This window comes from Cynocephalus volans, chromosome 1, assembly GCF_027409185.1.
Source record: "Cynocephalus volans isolate mCynVol1 chromosome 1, mCynVol1.pri, whole genome shotgun sequence".
NCBI lineage: Eukaryota > Metazoa > Chordata > Mammalia > Dermoptera > Cynocephalidae > Cynocephalus > Cynocephalus volans.
The window spans coordinates 244,729,926-244,752,316 of record NC_084460.1 but is presented as its reverse complement, the minus strand read 5'-3'; the positions used below and the strand labels follow the sequence as shown (position 1 = coordinate 244,752,316).

At 31.7% G+C, this 22,391-nt stretch overlaps 1 protein-coding gene across 3 annotated transcripts in view; it reads right to left on the bottom strand.

Moving 5' to 3' along the window:
• The window catches only part of AGPS (alkylglycerone phosphate synthase), a 141,764-nt gene that overhangs the window by 46,227 nt on the left and 73,146 nt on the right, over positions 1 to 22,391 (bottom strand). For all 3 annotated transcript variants that reach the window (XM_063093734.1, XM_063093742.1, XM_063093752.1), the window contains exons 11-13: positions 14,808 to 14,935; positions 5,158 to 5,209; positions 1,560 to 1,636 (exon numbers count right to left, since the gene is read on the bottom strand). In XM_063093734.1, coding sequence (XP_062949804.1) covers positions 1,560 to 1,636; positions 5,158 to 5,209; positions 14,808 to 14,935 — 257 coding nt within the window. The remainder of the gene's footprint in view (positions 1 to 1,559; positions 1,637 to 5,157; positions 5,210 to 14,807; positions 14,936 to 22,391) is intronic.

The window sequence follows — 22,391 nt, the reverse complement described above, 5'->3', positions numbered from 1 at the left end:
TTATAACTGTAATCACGAATAAAGTAAAAATTATATAATAGAATAAAGTAGCTGGATGTAGGGGGAAAAAGTAAAAAACAATAGTATACCTATATATCAAGAATAACTTCTTATTAAATACTTTCAAAGGAGATCTTACACATAAAATTAAAATAGTATCTAAGAATAATCTTAAAAAGAAATATTATAACTTCATTAGGAAAATATGTCTCAAAAAAGATGAGAAAGATATATGCTCTTGAACAAAGAAACTAAGTAGTATAAACTTGAAAATACTTGCCTGAATTAATATATAAGTTTATTCTAATTCTAATAAAAAGCCCAATAGACTTTCTAAAATGATGAAGAGCTTCTAAAATTTTTCTAGAATAATAAACAGGTAGGTGATGGTGATAAGAAGGAAAATTCTGAATAACCCGAGGGAAAACTAGACCTACAACAATTAAATCCATTTAATTTTTCAAGAACAAAAACTCATTAAAAAGAATTAGATACATTAAAATGGAGTCTATTTCTTGGGTAAGTACATAAGAAGGTGTCTTAGGCATGGCAAATTAATATAAGAGAAGCAGAGATTAGTAAATTAATGGTTCTGCCACAACTGGTTACCAATTGAGGGAAGAGGAGGTAAAGATTAATTTAGATCTTTACATCACACATCATAAAATTGAAATATATTCAAATAGCAATGAAGATAATTTTTTTTTTAAATTCGCATTTAACACAAAAGAGAGAGAGAAGAGAATAGCCCTAATCATACTTCTGGAGGAAGAAAGACTTTTCTAAGCTCAGAAGTAACTAAATAATCACAGGAAGAGTTAAGAAAATTTGAAATTTTTGCACCAAAAAGAAAAAACCCTATTCAAAAGGGAGGCAACTGACTGGAAAAAATCATTTACAACATTATGACAAAGGGCATCTAATAATTCAAAGCACCAAAAAGAAAACATGAAGCTGCCCTTGCCGGCAAAATAACCACATCCAACTAATTCACACAAAAACGACGTCTAGAAAATACATAGAAATGTTCTGTCTCACTGGAGTTTCAAGAAACATCCAGTAAAATAAGTACTATTCTCCCCCCCCCCCCCCCCCCGGTAAATTTAAAACATAACAAAACAAAAAATCCCACATGCAACAAGGATGCAACAAGAAAGGGCGCATATGTTTTGCTTATTGTAGTGTAAGCTGGTATAACTCTTTAGAAAAGCAATTCAGCAATCAAACATAAAAAAAAAAAAAATCCACGCTCTTATTACACTTCTGGATACATACTATAAAGAAATAAATTTAAACTAAAGAAAATGTTATAAGTACGAAATTTTTGAATGCAATGTTATTTTTAGAAATTTTGAAACTAGAAAAGAAAATTTCTGAAACTGACTGCATGATTAATTTACTTGACAAATATTTATTCCAACATGAAAAAGAGTAATCATGAAATGTACACAGCAACATAAAAAAAGTCCTTACAATAGGTGCATGTGAGGGGAAGAAGGCAGGGAACAAAGTTAATGTCCTATACATTTAAAATTTTAGCAGTTTACACAAATTCTTACCTTTGTAATATAAAACTTTTTTAATCCATCCAAAAATGATGTAAAAATAGAGGAAACCTGAGGTTTAAGAGCATGACCTAAGAAGTAAGGGGAAAAGGTTATATTTTTAATTAATATCGAATTCTCTGTTTTCCAGAAGATCAAGAGGCTACTTCACCTTGGTATCCTAAGAGAAAGTAAAAGTTTTCTTGAATTTAATTTTTTAAATCTCCCTATGTTATTTATATATACCATATATTTATATTAAGATCTTCACATTTTATCTTTGTCTTCCTTGAAAAGTCACACACAACTTCTTCTTTACAAAACCCATTCCCTGTTTGTTGTTGAAGTCAACTAGTATATGTAATTAATACCACACATAATTTAGGTTATCTTTCAATGGTATGGTTCATACATAGAAAAACTACTTCATTAATTTTTATTTCATTAAGAACACCCAGTAGTGGCTGGTTTTACTTTTTTTTTTAAATTGTGCAAAAACCATTCAGAATTATAACTAAATATACAGTCAATGCCAAGTGTAAGGTTGTTTCTTAATTAATTCTTAATTCATCCAGAATTCTTGGCATAAAACTAGCAATTGCTTCCTTAATCACACCCGGAGAGTTAAAATTACCAAAATAACATAAATGGTGTCTCAGAGTCTGTTAAATTAACATCCTTGCCTGCGGATTAAGCTTAATTGAGTGAAAACCTTTTACTGTTTTCTCGTTGTTTTCAGAGACTAACAACTTCTCAACTCGCTTGACTGTTACATTTAAGAGTCATGCATATGGCCTTAGTGCTTTGAGCCATATTCAGAAAAATGTAGCATACCATTTATATGGGATTTTTATAAACACTTTAAAAGTCTTCAGTAAATCTAAAATTATCTCCAAATAAAAAGTTTACTTTTAAAAAAGTCTTTAAGGTTTACAGATTTTGTTTATTTGATTTTTGTTATTTTATTTCTTATTTGTCCTTCCTTTAAAATAGGTGCAGAGAGCAAACTAGCTGTTTCTAAAACAACTATCACTTGTCTTTTTTTCTATCCATCTACTTTTTTTTCAAGTGAGAATCTGAATCTATAATTATTTACTACACTTTTGCTGATTATAGTAGGAAACTGTGTTTACATAAAAGACCAAGTAATGTAAGTCTTAACCAGAGGCTAAAAGTTAGATATCCACACTATAACTGAGTCATTAAAACAAAAAACAAAATGAACTACAGATTACATAGAAATCAACCTAGCAATATTTCTGAGCTACTGGATCACAAGTAAAAGATTTGTTTGGGATTTTTCTTTTTCTTTTTTGTAACATATCAGAGATGCTTCTCTAGCACAACCAGTACTTTAAAAGATACAGCTTCTAGCACATATAAAGTTAGAAATAACATATCATCAAAACATTCACTTCCTGTCCCAAAAGGAACTCATTCTATATTAATAACAATTGAAAATAAATATATAAATACATATGTGTTGAGTGTTTGAGTGTTCTTCGAAGAAATTGAAATTATCTATTCATACAAAAAACTTCTTATTCACATATCTCTATACAGTGCATGAGGACTCCAAATGTTACGACTCTATGAAATAATTCTCAAGGGTAAATGTTCACCATAACCCATTGAGATTTATATGCACAATTTTCATTAATGACTAGTGGAAGTTATTCACATACATCCCTAATACTGAGTTAAGACAATAGCTTTGAAAAATAAATGATTATAAAAAATAACTTTTTTTGAGGGCGGGGAGAGGTGGATGGCTAATATGTGGATTTTTTTTTTTTGCTTTTTTGCAGCTGGACTGTATGGGAATTAATACTGACTTTAAGGTTGATCAAAGCACTAGCACTAACTAGAGGGTATTGTCATCTTTCACTTTTTTCTTGAATTAATGCTGTCTATCAAACTAATCACATTCTAAATATATACCAGCTATCATATTTTATCTTTCATAGTAAACTAGTTTCCAAATTTGTTAGCTGAACAGTTTGAGTAGTAAATTTTGCATTGTTACAATGTTAATTAAGTAATTTAAAAGGTTTTATTAAATACCTATGTTTCAAAGTGGTTCAAGACAGTCAAAAAAGTCTTAGGCTTTGAAATCAGACAAATTTGGGTTCAACTACAGCTCTATCACATAAGACTTGCGGACTTTGGCCAAAATATCTACCTTTCAGTCATTTGGGACTCAAAAATGGGAATACCACCTCGAAGAACAGTTGTGAGGAGACATTTAATAAATTGTGTCACTGAAAATGTGCTTGGCAGTATGCTATGAGCCATCTAGGATTTATTTATATTCTTTTGCCAGTTTGATGATTAATTCAGTCTTCATGTAAGGCCTATTCTGTGACAAGTGCAGTAGATACAAAAATGACTAAGAAACATCCCCTACATTTGAGAAACCTTAGTAAACAGAGAAAAACTGTAGATCATTTCAATATACTGAAAACAGATATTTTCAAAATGCTGTATTAAGAGTTGTACCAAAGATAGGGGTGATGTTAAAATATTAACAACTAATAATATGGCTTGTACTTTGTTAACAACCAATATGGTACAAACATTACCAATCAGCCGTATGGCTGGTGCAGGGTCCTAAACACCCCTTGCTGTGTCTAAGCATTCCTCCGTTAGTTGTTTGATCATGAAACCATGGCAGGATATATAGATAGAAAGGACTCAATGGATACTGAGGAATCAAAAGGTTACAGACAGCCAAGAAGCATGAAGAGATCAAAAAGACCACTTTGGTAGCTAAGTAAAGGGCAGAAGGAGGGGAGATACAGTCAAGACTAGAGATGGTAGAAGAGGTAGAGAGGACAGAAGGGAGTATATAAGCATGTTTCTAGGTGTAGTTACGAGAATGTAGAACAGGGATGATGGATAGCCAGAAGGACCTTTTCTTGAAACCTTCACTATAAATTGTTATAGATCCCAATTATAAATAAAATCCAGCCCAATTATAGTTAATTTTACCAAACTGCCTATGTCTAACATAGTTTACTGCAATAATAACATACAAAAGGATAATACAGTCTTATTAATGAGATACATGGCTCTCTAAATGCAGGTCAAAACACACAGGGGGACCTGTTCACCCATCTTGCTTTATCTCATGTAACAACCCACATCCTATCTTCTATCTGAGCCATACAGAACTATTTGAAGTACTCTAAAACATGCCACTGAGGTTTCACAACTTCCTATTTTTGCTGACAAGTGAACAAGTTTGGTAAGGTAGAAGAAAAGATGATCTCAGGCAAACCTGTATTCACCTTTGAAGGTTTACCTCAAAAGCATCAGTGTCCTTTAAAAGCCTTTCCTTACTCTCCACCCCCATCTCAAGCAAAATCAGGTAGAATCAATCACTCCTGCATTTGCAGCCCACAGTGTACAGCAGTCTTCTTTCATAGCCCCTCAGCACTGCTGCATTCAGTCATTTATGTAACTGTCTGTCTTCATTAGACTGAGAGCTTCCTGAAGGGCAGCAGCTATGACATTCATCTTTTTAGCTCTGTACTCAGTATTCTTCTTACTGGTGTTTCATAAATTTTTGTGGCTAAGTGAACAGATTTTAAAATTACTACTCCTTGCTTACCAAACTGAAACTGCTGGTTGTCCATGAGGCGAATAGATGCAGGAGCACATCTCTGTTTACAAAAGAAAAAAATGTGACAAATATAATCTTTCTGTATTTAAGAGACTTAAGAGCCTAGTTCCTAAGGATATATAGAAGAAAATAATATTAACTTTTTATATAATTTTATGAAAACAAAACATCAGTGGCTTCTATAAAATATTTGGAGGAGAAATCTACATACATAATACATAAATAAATACATACATACATAAGTTAATAGATCCTTAATTTATGAACAACAAAATTTCCTTAATGTCTAGCAAAGACCTATGGGAATAGTCTAAAAGAAATACCAGGCCTCAAAGTGAATTATTTTAGGAAAAAGAAATTTTTAAGTTTAAAATCAGTACCTCAAGCATTATGCTGCTTATGAACCATATTGTGTCATCAGGTTCTTATAGAAATGAGTTCTTTTAAAATGAGGAAGGTGGTAGTGGAAATTTTCACATGCCGAAACACTTTAAAAATTATCTGCAATCTCTTCATAAACAACTCTAGGAATTGTTCCTTGTTTTTATCCCTTCTCGTAGTACATTTTCAATAGAAAAGCTATTCAGACAGTGTCCAGATTTCTAAGATCTTTCAAGGCTACTTATATAAAACTAGTCATAAAACTTTGAAGCTTAAGATTATGCTAAAACATCTAGCACTGCAAATATATTTATATAGGTTCACGTTAAAAGCTGCAAGGAAAGGGCCGGCCCCGTGGCTCACTCGGGAGAGTGCAGCACTGGTAGCGCCGAGGCCGCGGGTTCAGAGCCTATACATGGATGGCCAGTGCGCTCAATGGCTGAGCGTGGTGCAGACAACACCCTGCCGAGGGTTGCGATCCCCTTACCGCTAAAAAAAAAAAAAAGAAAAGCTGCAAGGAAAGAAAACTGAGGAAGGCAGATATTAATTTTGGGATGATAAAACACTATAATACAAACACTAGCAAGGTTCAAGTTAGCCACAACTTCTCCACAGAGTTAAAGTAAGTGAGCTGAACCCAAATGAGATTCTTATTTCTATACAAACTTTTAACAAACTTCTTCCAAGAGCTTGCTTTCAAACCACAAAATTTTGACAAATACCATAAATTTTTTAAACTTTTATCTTCTGAGTAATAACATTTATCAATAAGATCTGAATCAACACAAATTTGAGACTCACCCCCCAAAATAAAACTTAATAGACACTTTAATTGTGCATTATAATATTTTTGCTGTTACTTTTAACAAATATTTAATTTTTATATAAATACAATATACATTTTATTTCACCCAATAAAATGACTATATTGTTATTTCGAAGACTACACAATTTATTTTACTCACCTTTGATATTAAAGATGAGATAATTTAATCTACGTAAAAAAAGTTACTGCCAAGTCTGAAGAAACAGTATTAGGTAACTTTATATACACATCATAACAGTAACCTATCACCTTACATTTAATCCTATGGCTTCCAAACTGCTTTCATATATCTATATTTAATATAAGAAAAATCTCTGTCAGGAGAGAAGAACTGACATTATCCAATTTTACATATGAAGATACAAGAATCAGAGGTTAAAAGACTTGCCTAAGGCCCTATGACTGTTAAACAGTAAAGACAGAAGTAAGAACAAGATATCCTGACTGCTAGGTGAGCACTATTTTAAGTATACCACAGAGCTTCCAAAAAAAAATCACTTAAAACACATACATAAACACAGTCATATCTGAAACAAAAATTACATTAAAACTATCTTACTTGCTATTTTGTGGTCTTATTAAAAGTATAATCATTAAGGAATAAAATAAACTTACAGCCTGAATAATTTCAAATCTTGGTATATAGGTATCTTTGTAGTTGGGTTAATGCTTCTAACAACATTACCAATTTCCAAAATACTAAAGGAAAATCACTCTTCTTCACTTACAAATCTGGAATGCTTTTAATAAAATGGGCACCTTGATTTCTAATAAAACATACAAAGCCGATTAGACCAAATTTCCTTTCTTTATAAAATAAACAGAATATCCATATTACTAAACATATAAATATTATTTGTAATATCCATATTACAAAACATATAAATATTATTCATATTTATATGTTTTGGCTTAAACATACCAGTAAAATAGGAGAGAGAATTCAGAGCCATTCTGTCATTCTTGGGGGGGAGGACGGGGGACATTTTAAGTTCCTACCAACAAGTTGTAAATTCCACCTCCTACTGTCAACCAGATTCTACTTCACCGATATCAATGGGCAGGTGTTATCAATGAAAACAACCAACACAAATACACTTATATCAGAAAACTGTTAGAACGTATACTTCATTTAATAAATTTCTATTGGTATTTAATCTCTAAAACAATTAAACTACAATATGCAGGCCTTGAATAAATCTTGGTTTGCAAAAACTATTCATAAACTGTACTTTGGGAACAACTGGGATAACTGATTATAGAATGAATATTAAATGGCATTAAAAAATTACTGCTGGTTTTCTTAGACATGAGAATGATATTGTGGTTATAAAGAATGCCATTGTTCCTCTCCTTTCAGGAGATGGTGAAGTATGTAGGGGTCATGTGTCATGATGTATGCAACTTAATTTCAAATGATCCAGAAAACATATACAAGAAGTCTGTAGAAAAACAGAATTGAAAGATAATAGGAATCTTGCCACAAACTTTCTGAAGTACCTCACATACATACATATTAAACAAATAGAGCAAAAAGTTAACAAAATTGTCAAATATATGAGGTGGCTATATAGAAGACCACTGTACTAGTCTTTCAAATTTTCCATATGCCTAAAATTTTCAAATTAAAAAGCTCTAAAAACAGGTTAAAAAAAAAAAAAAAAGATTCAGGGCACTTGCTATACCATATAGCAACCAATAGTCAATTATATAAAATATAATTTTAACTTGACAGCTGAGCCACATAAACCAGTTAATCCACTACTCCTATTTATATTGAGGAGGCATAGTAAATTATAACAGACTAATACTAAACAAAAAAGAACTAATAAAAAGCTAAAGAAAAGTTTTTGTATTCTAGATAATTAGTTTTTAACACTGACTTTTAAAAAATTATCAATTTCAACCAGTTTTTAAATCTCATATTTTAATAGTGCCAGATTTTTTAAAAGTCAGTAAACAGTTTTTCAGTTATTGTTGTAAGTAAAATCTCATAAGGAAAGCACTCAAATTAAAAAATATCATCCAAATTGGCTGATGATCACCTGGTAATTGATAATTTATAAATCGTTTTGCATCACTTCAAATATATGAGGGTACTTCAAAAAGTTTGTGAAAAAATTAGATTTAAAGATAATACGAATCTTTCCATGAACTTTTTGAAAATCCCTTGTACAAAGCAGGAAAAGTTTCTTAGAATTTGAAATAATTAAGTTACCACAACTAATTAAACAGAAGCTTCTATAATCAAAAGGCCAAAATAGTTACTATTCTTTAAAAACAACAGTAACATTCAATGAATTTTAATACAAAATTAGGTTATGTTTCTAATGCTTTAAAATTAATTTGGTAAGTTAAAAAAATCAAAATATTGCCTTTAAAAATAAGAGACAGCACAAATTCTGAGAATCTGAGCTCCAAAGTCACTCTCATGTTATTCAATTATGCTGGGCTCAGAGTATTCCATAGATAAGGAAAGGGGGAAAAGGTCCTTGAGTTAAAGTGACCCCTGCTGGTAAGTGATCAGAACTAACCTGAGAAGGAATATTTTTACCAATTTTAATGCTGGGTTAATGATAAATTCAGGGAATTTAAGAATACTCAAACAAAAATCACTTAAACTGGAGTTAAAAAAATAATTGATTTCTTTCCTGTTATGATAAATGTACCCTTACTAGAATCTATCATGTCACCTGACTTGTACCTAAGTACTTAGTAAACAGTCTGGAAAGGTATGAGAAATTTATTATGGACTAATAAAGAAATATCACCATCTTTGTTTTACTTGAACAATGAAGAAATAATCACACTGACCTCAAAACACTGGTATAAGACTGACTAAGTCAAATTGTTTGCAATTTTATCCCTTTAAAGATACTACAACCAGGAATTTACTTGAATATGTAACCTGAAAAATAAAAATAACCACTGATTATTCTCATTTACTATGTAGTATTCTCTGAGCTAACTTAAAAAGCAACAGATTTCTCAATCCAACTATTTTATCAAAAAAAAAAAAAAAAAAAAAGAATCCCTATAAGAAACACAAAAGATTTCTGCCAAATTTGTTTTTCTGTAACTAAGTCATAGTCTTGTCACAGAGAAAATCAGAACTTGCACTTCAGATGAGACACATTATTTGAGGTGTCTCAATAGTTACTGTCAAAAAAATTTCAGTATTAACAAATATTTCAAATGTCTGCAGGATCTCTACTATTCTAACTTCTTCAGGATAAACTATAAAAGTATAAGCACTGAATGATAGTCCTATATCTCTGGTACTATGATAAGGAATGAATCATCTTTGAACTGAAAAGGTTTGTTTTGTCAAGGGGTAAATAAAACTTTCTGTGTCAACTCTAGAACAGGCCAAATTCCTAAACCCCAATGCTGTACAAAAATTTAAACAGAGAATTTATCACAATATGCACTATCCTTAGTGATTACATAAGACAGGAACCACACCTATTTAATTTGCATACATTGGCTATGAAGTTAATAGTATAGTACCTCACATAAAAGGCACACCATAAAATTTAAAACTTTCAAAAAGCTACATGAAAGAAGAAAAATCTGTTAAATGTAAATTTCTAGATATAAAAACTTAAAACGTAAACAAATTCTTCTAAGTCAGAGATGATACCACAAATGAAATTAAATAATATTTAAGTCCATTAATATTATTAAGGCTATTATTACTGATATTAATGTTTGGTTGGGCATATTGGAAATTATAGCTGAGTCTACATTGTAAACAATTTTTTTTTACAAGACAATTACCTCGTTTTAAGGAATGAAATAATACATATTACAGAGTGGATACTTCCCTTCATTTACACTAAGGGAAGGGCCAAAAGTTAATGCCCAACAGTCTCCTAATCATAATTCTACATTTGTTCAGTTTAGTGAAGGTAAAATAACTTGTTCTGAATAGCTTCTGGCAGAGAGGATGTCTTATAACTGTCCTCATTTTGCTGCATCACATGGTAAAGAACACAATTAACCAAACATTTTACTTCAGAGAGAGAAAAGTATGACACACAAAAAATGATTTAAAATGACAATTTCGCTTTCTATATGTGACAAATATATAACAAGAATTACTCCTGAATACGAAGAACTTTGAAGTGTTTTATAAGGTAACTGCTAAATCTAACTCCTTTTGATTTATCTGAACCTCTCCAGGATAAATTAAGTTCAAAACAGAACAATTCATGATCTACTTCTTCCCAAATTATGATCTAAACTCACTAGAAAAATACCCTATCAGTTTAAAATTGTTTAAAGTGATGAAAAGTAGAAAAGGCCACCCTTTGTCAAAAAGGCAGTAAGAGAAAAGGTTGCCTTTTAATCTATGATTCTAAAAACCTTGTTATTGATACTGAGAAAGACAGTATTCAGAAGAATGAGTACTAACCCATCCCAACCATACAGTCAGTTTTTCCTCTTATTGGAACAAATACTTCTCTCTCAATATCACAGGGTATAACTCCTAAGTTTTTATTGAAAACAAAACAAAAACCAAAAAAGCCAAACTTCAAAAATTGGTTTTGAGATTGTTTCAATACTGTTTTCCCTTCAAACCTTATAAAGATACCATTGTCATTTCCAGACAATAAAAAATAATAAAATGTTATATCTGACACTAAAAATCTGATTAAAAACACAATTTTTCTCTTGAGAGGTTACAGTAGGAAGTCTATTTTCTGAGAAAGTCTTAAAAATCACTTACCCATCTACTGAATAAAGTTGGAGATTATACTGGTCTGCTATTTATGAGAAAGAACCACATTAATCCTCTACTAAATCTTCCTTTCTAGCTCCTCACAAGGCAGTGAAGTATTGAAAGAGGACAATTCCTCATATGGACAAAGATCAGATGAAAGACCTTAGTAGAATCCTTCTGCTGCCAGTATAAGGTTGCTTAATGTATTTCTTTCAGTAAAAGTAGTAATAAAAGTATATACAGAGCCCACTTTGCTATTTGTAAACAATTATGTGTGCTCCTTTCCAAAAGATACTCATCTAAAATAGTTTCCCATTTCCAAAGCAACTTGAGTCTGAAAATATCGCAATAATGGTAGTGCTATGAAATGACAGTGAAGAATTACAAGCAACCAACTCATTATTCAATCAAGAATTTGGCACAATCATAAACCATGTACCATCTACTTTAATGGATCTTAATTCTCCTGCTATCAGCTGAAATTCCAAATCCCAAATTGAACAATGACTAGTGCCAAAACCTGATAATTTTCTCAATTTTTCTGCCTGAGAATACTGTTACAAAGGAGGGCAGCAAATACTGTACATATGAGATTTGTACATTCTATAAACTAAAATGTAAATGCTTCCAAAACATTATAAAACCTTTTATCCATTTCCAAGTTAAGTAAATGTTAATGCCTCTTTACATGTATGTTGTAATAGAAGTAAAATATGTAGGTTCCCAAAACAGTGAAACATCTCCAAATCCCAGTAACTATTCTTAGCAGTTGTTTCTTTCATAAGAGCATTACTTGAGAATAAAATATTACATATCCGGACTTTTTAATCAGTTTCAAGTAAGGTAAGCTTTCTTGTCCATTGTATTTATGTCTCTAAAAATTGTTCATTACTAAGTATGCAGAACCAAATTGCTAAAGCTATAGACTAGAAAGGAGCTTTCTTTTTGACCTGCTTTTTAACCACATGGCGGCTCTTTCTATCAATCATTACCTTATTTATTCTAAGATATACATCCAACATAGTTTTGTGTAGTGAATTTAAATTATGATCATTGGCTGAGTATCCAAGGAATATCTTTAGATAAATAAAAGGGCAAGTTTTACTGATTTACATGAGGATGAAGGAAAGTTCCATCCCCTGCTTTTCAGTAGCACAGTTAGTTCTTATTACTTCCCTATCAAAGGCATATCAAATTGTAACAAGAACTGTATCAGATTTTACCAACTATTTGTTTAAATTCAACATTTTCCATTCTAATGAAATTATAAACAGGATTTTGACACATTTGTATGTCACTTCTCATTATGAAACCTAAGACAGACTTACATGTGAGTATTTGCAATGTGGAAAAGCAGATGGATCACTCAGGAAAGCATAAAATATGTACACCTCAATTCCAAAGACCATATAACAACACTTTTTAATGAATCTACTAAATCTGTGTTCTACAGAGGGGAGATGCTATGAAGAGGCACAGTAGGCCAACACAAACTAAACTTGACATCATTAAGACCTTTTGTTGAAAACAAATACAAATCATGTTTATTTTGCCATAAAAATGGAGGAAATAATGGTTAATTAGAAATATGTCATTCAAAAGTTGAACAACAGATAATATGAACTATATCTTTAATAAAGCTTTTTAGAGGGAAATAGTCAACCTTGACAAAAATACAAGGAAAATAAATAAAAATGAAAATATTTAACAGAAAGGATAAATTACAAAATAAAGTGAAAAGACATGAACAAAAAAACCCCCACTCATTAGGAAAGACTTGAAATTAAACAATAAAATATAATCTACTTATAGAAACATTTGTTTTTGTTTTATTTTTTAATTGGTGAACTTCTAGTTATTTTCTAAAAAAGAGAAAACAGAAACAAAAAACCCTAACTTCCCATTCTTCTCAGTATTAACTCACAGGCAAAACCATAAGGCTCTGAAAGTAGTTCTCTTATTTCTTAATACCTGGGATGTACTAAATTTGAAGTTACTTTCCTTGGCCTTTAAGTGAATGGAAGGTTTTAAAAACAAGTAACAAAACATACTTGAACTTCAGTGCTCAGTGCTGAGAACTTATTTTAGTATAACAAATATTATTTATTCCTAAAACTTATCTCTACTCCCCCTTTACTTAATAATCCTGCTTTAAATATTACTGTCATCTCATCATTTTAACAAACATGTTGTACTATTCTCTACTCTAGCTCCCTAATCATAATACAATATCCCCAAGCTCTAGTGAATTAGGAGCTCTTATACAAGGATTTCAACTATTAACATTCACTTCTGCTTTAACACCCCCAAAAGTAACTTGCCGTAATTCCAAGAATGTTCATTCCAAGACCATACTTCTTTTTAAGTCCTCTCCCTACCCAGGAGTAGACAGGCAATCAAGATTAAGGGGTCTATGCTAAGTCTAGCAAATCCAAGTAGTAAATAACTAAAGCAACTTGAAAATTATAAAACTTATCCTTGTCAACTGTTAAATTAGGTGATCATATACCTGGATTTCTTGAAAATGAGAAACTGCCAGACAGAATGAGTGTTTCAGAAAGCAAAACTGAATATATTGGAATAAGGAGCACTGGAAATAATATACACATGGGTAAATATAATTTTTAAAAAACATTAACAGTTCTTGTCTTAGGATGGTGGAAGATGAGACTCTTCACCACTTTCCATTTCAGTATCTTAAAAAGTTCAAGATGACTATGGACTACTTGCTAGATATTCTTCCTCTGCCTCATCAGATTCTCCTTCCATTCTGCTCTGGATACCAGAAGTTGGCCTACATGAGACACATCAAAAACCTCCCTTGCCCTCAAGATTCTACTTGGGTATAGCTAATGGAAGTATTAAAGAACTCTAGGAGTACAGAGAAAGCAAGAAGAAAGAGGCTGGAATATGAAGTCCCTTGACTGCCTCCCTACTGGGAAATGTTGAAATAAGTACTATTCACAAACCACTGTACTTCAAACAATGAACCAAATGTCTAAAGAAGTGCAGGAATTTCTACATTGATACACAGAACTAAACACAGGAATAAAATTACTTAGCATTATCTAGTTTTTTAAAAAATCTTGATATCTTTTGAGACAAAAATGGGAATTCTTTTTAGCTTATCGCTAAGATATTATATTATATATATACTATATTATGTTACTTAATTTAAGCCATAGCTTAGATAATGGCATAAAGTAGAGCCTAGTAGTAGCACATTCTATGAATTGAAGTTTGATTACCTACATTTAATTTCTAAACTTTGCCGTCATTGATATTCAGCCATTACTTTTAATTTCAATAAATGTCTTAATTTAAGATAAATTAAATATCATTTCAATTAATCACAAAATATTTTACCCCCAAATAACTTAAGAAACATAACATTCAATAAAAGGTACAGTCGTCCAAAGCCATCAGTCCAAGTACATATCTTACCTTGGCTTAAAATCATAAAGCCCTCTTTAAACCAAGAAATAGGTGTAACAGCAATATAATTACTGAAAGAAATAGCAGCTGCACTTAAAGGGATAATTTTATAATACTACCTTTTCATACAGAACTGTGTAAAGACCACAAATATAACATAACTAAATATGAAGATTATTTATAACATATCAAAATCAATTATGCAGTAGAATTTTTAAAATATAAATATATATATATTTGCTCTTTACTTTCTTTTTTTTTTACTTTTACCTGTTTTGCAATTTCTCTTAAACAGGCTACTCCTTGTTCAAAATTAGGGAAAGCTACGGAGCCATACTTTTGGTATTCAGGGATTGGTCTGACTTTTATTGTAGCTTCTGTTATTACACCAAGAGTTCCTGAAAAAGAAGGGGGAATATCCAATATATCACATGACAATTTTCTAAATCATATTTAAATCTATTTAATCTAATTATCCTATTAGTTCATTCCATTATTCATGTTTAAATCTATTTATTCTACTGAGGAATTAATGGCTACTCAAGTATTTTTAGAAAAAATTAAGTAGATTTTAAAATTTCCCAAAAAAGTTTTTGGAATATGCTTTTCTTAGTTATATAAAAATATTTTAAAACACTTTTAAGTAACCTTTCTCCAAAAAGGTTACTTTTAAATGGCTTTTAAAGTATTACAATTTATTTAAAAAATTAAAATTTGAAAAACAATTTTTATATCTCATATGTATTCAGGCAAAAGTATAGTTTAATATTTGTGCCTATTTTTACTGTGAAAACAATTTATTGGGGCAAAAAGAACCTAAGCTTCTATGAGAACTTAAGATAATAGAAGAAATTTGAGAAAATATTACCTTGTCTTTTCCCTTAAGAATTAATACCAAGAAAAGACAAAGGCATTACTGAGATGCCATCATAAAACAAACAAACAGATATTCAAAAACAAAAGTTATCATAAATGTCTAGAACAAGAGGAACATCAATGAAACAAATACTCTTCTTTATTATATTCGAGAGTGGGGGACTAAACAGAGAGGGGATAAAAAGAAGTTAAATATATAACCATGTGACCTAAATATCTATGCTAAAATACTTGAAGAGGAATGGTTAAAAATGATTGTATTCACAAAGTGAAGTTTTTCAAATTAGTAGTTTCTGATGGACAAATGGTAGAATTTAATAATGCTATTGGCAAATTTTCTGAGAACCTTTAAAAAAATGTAAACAAAGGGGGATATCTTTGAAATTGCAGAATTTAATTATAACACTAGAAATAAAAAGCATCACAAAAATCAAAGCTTCCAGTCAATTTATAACATACCTAAAACAACTTGTCAATATATAACACATGATTAAGAACTATTGAGTCCATGAAAAGCAGATTACATCACAATATATTCACTACATATACAAAATTTCCAACCAAAATTATAAAATATGACCCTCTTATGACTTGCATAATCATAAAAGCTTGGCAAGGTTGGCCCAATTAATATTTTAATATAAAATAGATGTGTGTTGTAAAATTTAAAAATAAAAAAGCGATTAAGTTAAAAAGTGATTAAAAAATAATAAAAGTGATTTGTTTTGGCATCATCATTAAAATATTATTTACAGACAATAAAATTCCCCCATTTAAACTGTAAAATTCAATGGTTTTTTAGTATATTCATAGATATGTAAAATAATCACTACAACCTAAATTTAGAACATTTTCATCACCCCCAAAAAGAAACCCATATCCATTCAACAGTCACTCCCCATTTTCCCTCCCATGCTCTATCCCTAGTCAACCACAAATCTATTTTCTGTCTACACAGATTTGCCTATTCTGGACATTTCATATGAAAGAAATCTCACAATATGTGGCCTCATGACTGGTTTATATCACTTACCATAATGTTTTCAACATTCATCCATGTCGAAGCTTGTATTAGTATTTCATTCCTTTTTAATTGCCACATACTATTCCACTGTATGGTATAACACATTTTGTTTATCCATTCTTCAGTTGATGGACATTTAAGTTTCCATGTTTTGATTACTATAAATAATGCTACTATGAATATATGTGTACAAGTTTTTGTATGGACATATGTTTTCCTTTCTCTTGGATATTTACCTGAAGACTTCCTTAACTTCAGAAAAATCTTTGCTCCTAGTCCATTGTGAAAGTTTTCAGTACCAAAATGGAGTCAAAACCAAACTAAATGGTGCCAGGCCATGGAGGGATGGGGGAAGGTTCATGTACAACTTGCCTGGTAACAGCAACTGTTACAAAAGATTTCACCAAACCACAACCTTGCACAAAGGACCATAACCTTGCACAAAGCCCACCTCTATAAGAACATCTACCCAGAAACTTCCTGTTCAACCTTAGATTGATGCCACCATATTTAATTCTTATAGTCAAGGATTATTATTTTAAAATAACTTAATGTAAACCTCCTCACTTTGCCTTTAAAAGCCTCTGCTTTCCTTTGTCTCCCTGGGTAAACCCATTGCCCCCCATGGGGTGCCATGGCATACCTTCTGCTCATTACTAAATAAACTCATTATCTTTGGAGAATCTCTTTCTGTTGCTATAGTTTGACATCATGTAGCACCCAAACCCCACCTACGTTTTCTGGAGGCTAAGTCCAGGCAAGTGCAGCTAAGAGCTGGAGCTCACTACTTGCTCCCAGCCCCAACTGGTAGGACAGAGGCTCTACCTTGAATGCAGAGCATTAATACTGGGGTCCCAATCACCTTTGCCCTGACTTGTAAAGGGATGGTTTCTTGCCAAGAAATGCAAACTTAGACAACCTTTTCTTCTTCACTTCCAGTCAGCATTCAGCTCCTAAAGCAGGGGTGTCACTCAGAGATAAGTATGCCATTGTCCCCACCCCCACCTCCAGAGCTATGGCTCAGAGATTCTGCCTGGGGGAGAAACAGGCCATACAGCAGATAAACTCCTAATCTCTTTCCAAAGGAAATGACTTTATTAGCAACAGAGCATGAAGAAGTTCAAGCCTAAGGACACTCTCAAAAACAGTGAAAAACATGGGGGGAAAAGCAACTGGGAGAACATAGGTAGATTCACTGGATATACAGGTTAAACTGTAGGTCATCTAGTTTACCTAAAAAGACAGTGGGGAGGACCCCTCCTGGGCTCAGAAAAAAAAATCTCAAACACAAACCTTGAGAATTATCCCTTCTAAGGAGCCTGAATTTGATTGGATTAATCCATAGAGCAGTTTATGCCCCAGAGCACTGTCGAAAATAATAACACAACCAGCCTGCAATCAGTGACCCTTAACAGGTATGGTCAGGGAAAAAGAGAGTCCTGCCAAAATTCCTTGGGATGACACTGTCAAACTATCATCCCAAGGAACTGTGGACACACCTAAGACTGTAACCCCATAGGAACAACATCAAAGGGTTAAGACTGAAAAGGGGGTATGTGGTAGGAAACATACCTCCCTAAACAAATAAACAAGCAAATAACAGTAACAAATGGGGTGGGAGGGTGGGAATGTATACAGAGTTGCTATAATATATTATCTAAACTATCTCCACTTTGCAACAAAAAAGTTCTGATATATGCAACAAAATAGGAAAGTTAACACCCACATACTGGGGGGGTGGGGGGAACAGAAACTCCCTGTAACAGTGACCAGATGTCAGATTTACCAGACAAAACTTCGAAGTAGCCATTATAAATGTGTTCAAAAGACTAACAAATGATTTTAAAAGTAAAGGAAGATAGGATGACAATGTCACATCATTAAAGACTATCAAAAAAGAGAAGAATTATTTAAAAAAATCAAATGGAATTTCTACAGGTGAAAAAGTATGATAACCAAAATGAAAAATTCACTAGAGGGGCTCAACAACAGATGTGACCTGGCAGAAGAAAGAATAGCAAACTTAAAGAAAGACTGATACAGATATTATGCAATCTGAAGACTAGAGAGAAAAACAAATGAAGAAAAATGAACAGAGCCTCAGAGAAATGTGGGAAATGATTAAGCAACACTAATATATGTATAATGGCAGTACCAGAAGGAGAAGAGAGATAATGGGGTAAAAAAAAAATACTCAAAAAAGAATGACTGAAAACTTCCTAAATTTATTAAAAAAACACTAACCTATACATCAAGGGAACTCAACAAATTCCAAGTAGAATCAACAAAAAGATATCCACAGACAGACATATCATAGAATAAATGCTGAAAGTCACAGACAAGGAGAAAATCTTAAAAGCAGCAATAGAAAAACCACTCATCAATTACAAGGGAAATCTTATAAAACTAACAGCTGACTTATTAGCAGAAACAACAGAAGCTAGAAAGTGGTGGGATAAGATATTAAAAATGCTCAAAGAAAAAACCTGTCAACCAAGAATCCTATATCCAGCAAAACTAACTTTCAGAAACAAAGACAAATAAGACATTCCCAGATAAACAAAAGCTAAGAGACTTTGCTGCTGGAAGACCAAGATTATAATAAACACTAAAGGAAGTACCTTAAACTGAAAGCAGGTGGCCCCAGATCCCAGAGAGTAATTCAAATGAACACACCAAAAAACAAAAAGGAAATTATGTAATTATAAAACTAAATATAAATGCATATTTTTTCTCCAATCTTCTCATACCTTATTTTAAAAGCAGTGATATAAAACAGTATGTATATAATGTATTTTTGAACCTATACACATAAATTTGTGATATATTTACCAATAATAGCACAAAGGAGGTGAGTGGGAGCAAAGCTCTGTTGGGCTAAGGACATGATTCCAGATGGTAATTTGAATCCACAAGAACAAATGAAGAGAAACAGAAAGTATAAATAAGATGGTTAATATAACAAAAGGTCTAAGTATAAATTTGCCCTCTTTTCTTCTCTCAGCTTCCTTAAAAGTCAAACAATTATATGAAGTAATAATTATAGCAACGTATCATTGGGTTTGTAATATTTATAGAGGTAATATGTATAACAATAATACCACAAAAAGGGGGGAAAATGAATAGAGCTATATAGGAGTAATATTCTTATATTTCACAGGAGTTAAATCAGTAAGAATCTGAAGCGATTCTGATTAGGGAAGATGTGTATGTTAAGCCCTAAAACCACCACTAAGGAAGTAACTCCAAAAAGTAAAATGAAAAAATCATTAAGGAAATTAAAATGCTACATTAGAAAGTATTTACTTAATGCAAAAGAAGGCAACAATGGAGGACTAGAGGAACAAAAAACAGGAGACCCATGAAGAAAATAAATAGGAATATGGCAGACATACATCCAACTTAGCAATAACAACATTAAATATGAATGAACTATAAGTAACCAAAAGAAAAGACAGAGGTGATAAGATTGGATTTAGAAAAAGATCCAACTATATGTTGTCTATAGAAGAGACACTTTAAATTTAGAGATACAACTACATTTGAAAGATGGACAAAAGATACATCATGCAAACAGCAACAACAAGAAAGCTGAAATGGCTACTATATACTAATATCAGAAAAAATAGACTTTCAACAAAAATGTTATTGGGCATAAAGAGAAACATTTTATAAAGATAAGTCATCTGAAAGATATAACAATTAGAAACAGATATGTACCTAATAAGAGGACACAAAAATATATGAGACAAAAATTACCAGAAATGAATGAAGAAATAGATAATTCAACGATAATAGCTGGAGACTTCAATACCACTTTCAATGATGGACGTAACAACTAGGCATAAGATCAAAAAGAAAACAGAAGACTTAAACAAAACTATAAACCAATTAGACCTAGCAGACTAGAACACTCCACCCAACACAGCAGAATATACATTCAGTTCAATGCACACAGGATATCCTCCAGGACAGACCACATGCTACCTGGGCCATCAAACAAACTTGAACAAATTTTCAAAGATTAAAATAATATAAAGTATGTTCTCCAATCACATTGGAATGACATAAGAAACAAGTAAGAAAATAATATGGAAAGTACACAAATATGTGGAAATTAAACAACATACTCCTAAATAACCAGTGGAGCCTAAGAAGAAATCAACAGAAAAATTAGAAAATAGCTTGAGAAGCTATTAGATGCAGCTAAATGAGTGCCTAAAGGGAATTTATGACTATAAACATCTATGTTTTAAGAAACATCTCAAATTAATAATCTAATCTTCCACCTTAAACTACTAGAAAGAACGAACTAGGAGTGAGCAGAACAAAACAAGTAATAAAGATCAGAGGTGAAATTAATGAGACAGAGGACAGAAAAGCAACAGAGAAAAACAAATGAACCCAAAACATGGTTCTCTGAAAAGATCAACAAAAATTTAACAAACCTTTAGCTAAACAAACAGGAAAAAAAGAAGACTCAAATTACTATAATCAGAAATGAAATAGGGCACATTACTACTGATCTTACAGTAACAGAAAGAATTATAAAGGAATACCATACACAACTGTATGGCAATAAATAACTTAGATAAAACAGACAAATTGTAGGAAAACAAACTACTAAAACTGACTCAAGAAGAAACAGACAATCTGAATTACTAAATAAAATTAGTAATGAGTAATCCAAAAACTACTCACAAAGAAAAGCCCAGGCCCAGATGGTTTCACTGCTGAATCCTACCAAACACTTAAATAATAAATACCAATTCTTCACAAACTATCAAAAAAGTAGAAGAGGAGGGAACACTTCCTAACTCATTCTATGAGGCCAGTATTGTATTATCACGATACCACCAAAGACATCACAGGAAAACAAAATGACAGATCAATAGCTCTTATGAATATTGACACCAAAACCCTAAACAAAATACTATTAAACCAAATCCAACCATTTATAAAAATAATTATACACCATAACCATGTGGGCTTTATCTCAGGAATGCCAGGGTGGTTTAATATCCAAAAATCAATTAATGTAACACAACATATCTGTAGAATAAAAAACATAAATGACATGAACATCTCAATAGATGGAGAAAAAGCATTTGACAAATTCAATATTCATTATGATAAAAACATTGAATAAATTAGGAATACATGAGAACTTCCTCAACCTGATAAAGGCCATCTATGGAAAAACCTACATCTAGCACCAAACTTTAAGCATAAAGACTGGAAGCTGTCCCCCTAAGATCAGAAACAAGACAAAGATTTCTGCTGTTGCCTCTTCTATTCTAGGCTCTAAGCTAAGCAAGAAAAAGAAATAAAATCCAGATTAAAAAGGAATAAGTAAAACTACCTCTATTTATAGATGACATGACACTGCAAATAGAAAATGCTAATAATTCCACTCACAAGCACAGCTAAAAAGGAGTTCAGCAAGGTTGCAGGATACAAGTGTATAAAAATCAAATGTACTTCTACACACTTGCAATAAATAATCAAGAATAAATTAAGAAAATAATTCTATTTAAAATAGTATCAAAAAGAATAAAATAGGATAAATCAGACAAAGAAGTGCAAAACGTACACAATAAAAAGTACAAAACAATGTTGAAAGAAATTAAAGATCTAAATAACTGGAAATACATCCATATTCCTGGACTGATAGACTCAACATTATTAACATGACAATATTCCCCAAATTGATCTAATTGACCTAAGAATTCAATGCAATCCCTATTAAAATCCAAACTGACTTCCTTGTAGAAACTGACAAGCTAATTCTATAATTCATATGGAATTGCAAGGGACCAAGAAAAGCCAAAACAATATCAAAGAATACAACAAAGGAGGACTCACACTTCCTGATTTCAAAACTTGCTAAAAAACAACAGTAATCAAGTTAGTGTGACTGGGACAAGGAAAAACATACAGATCAATGAAAAAGA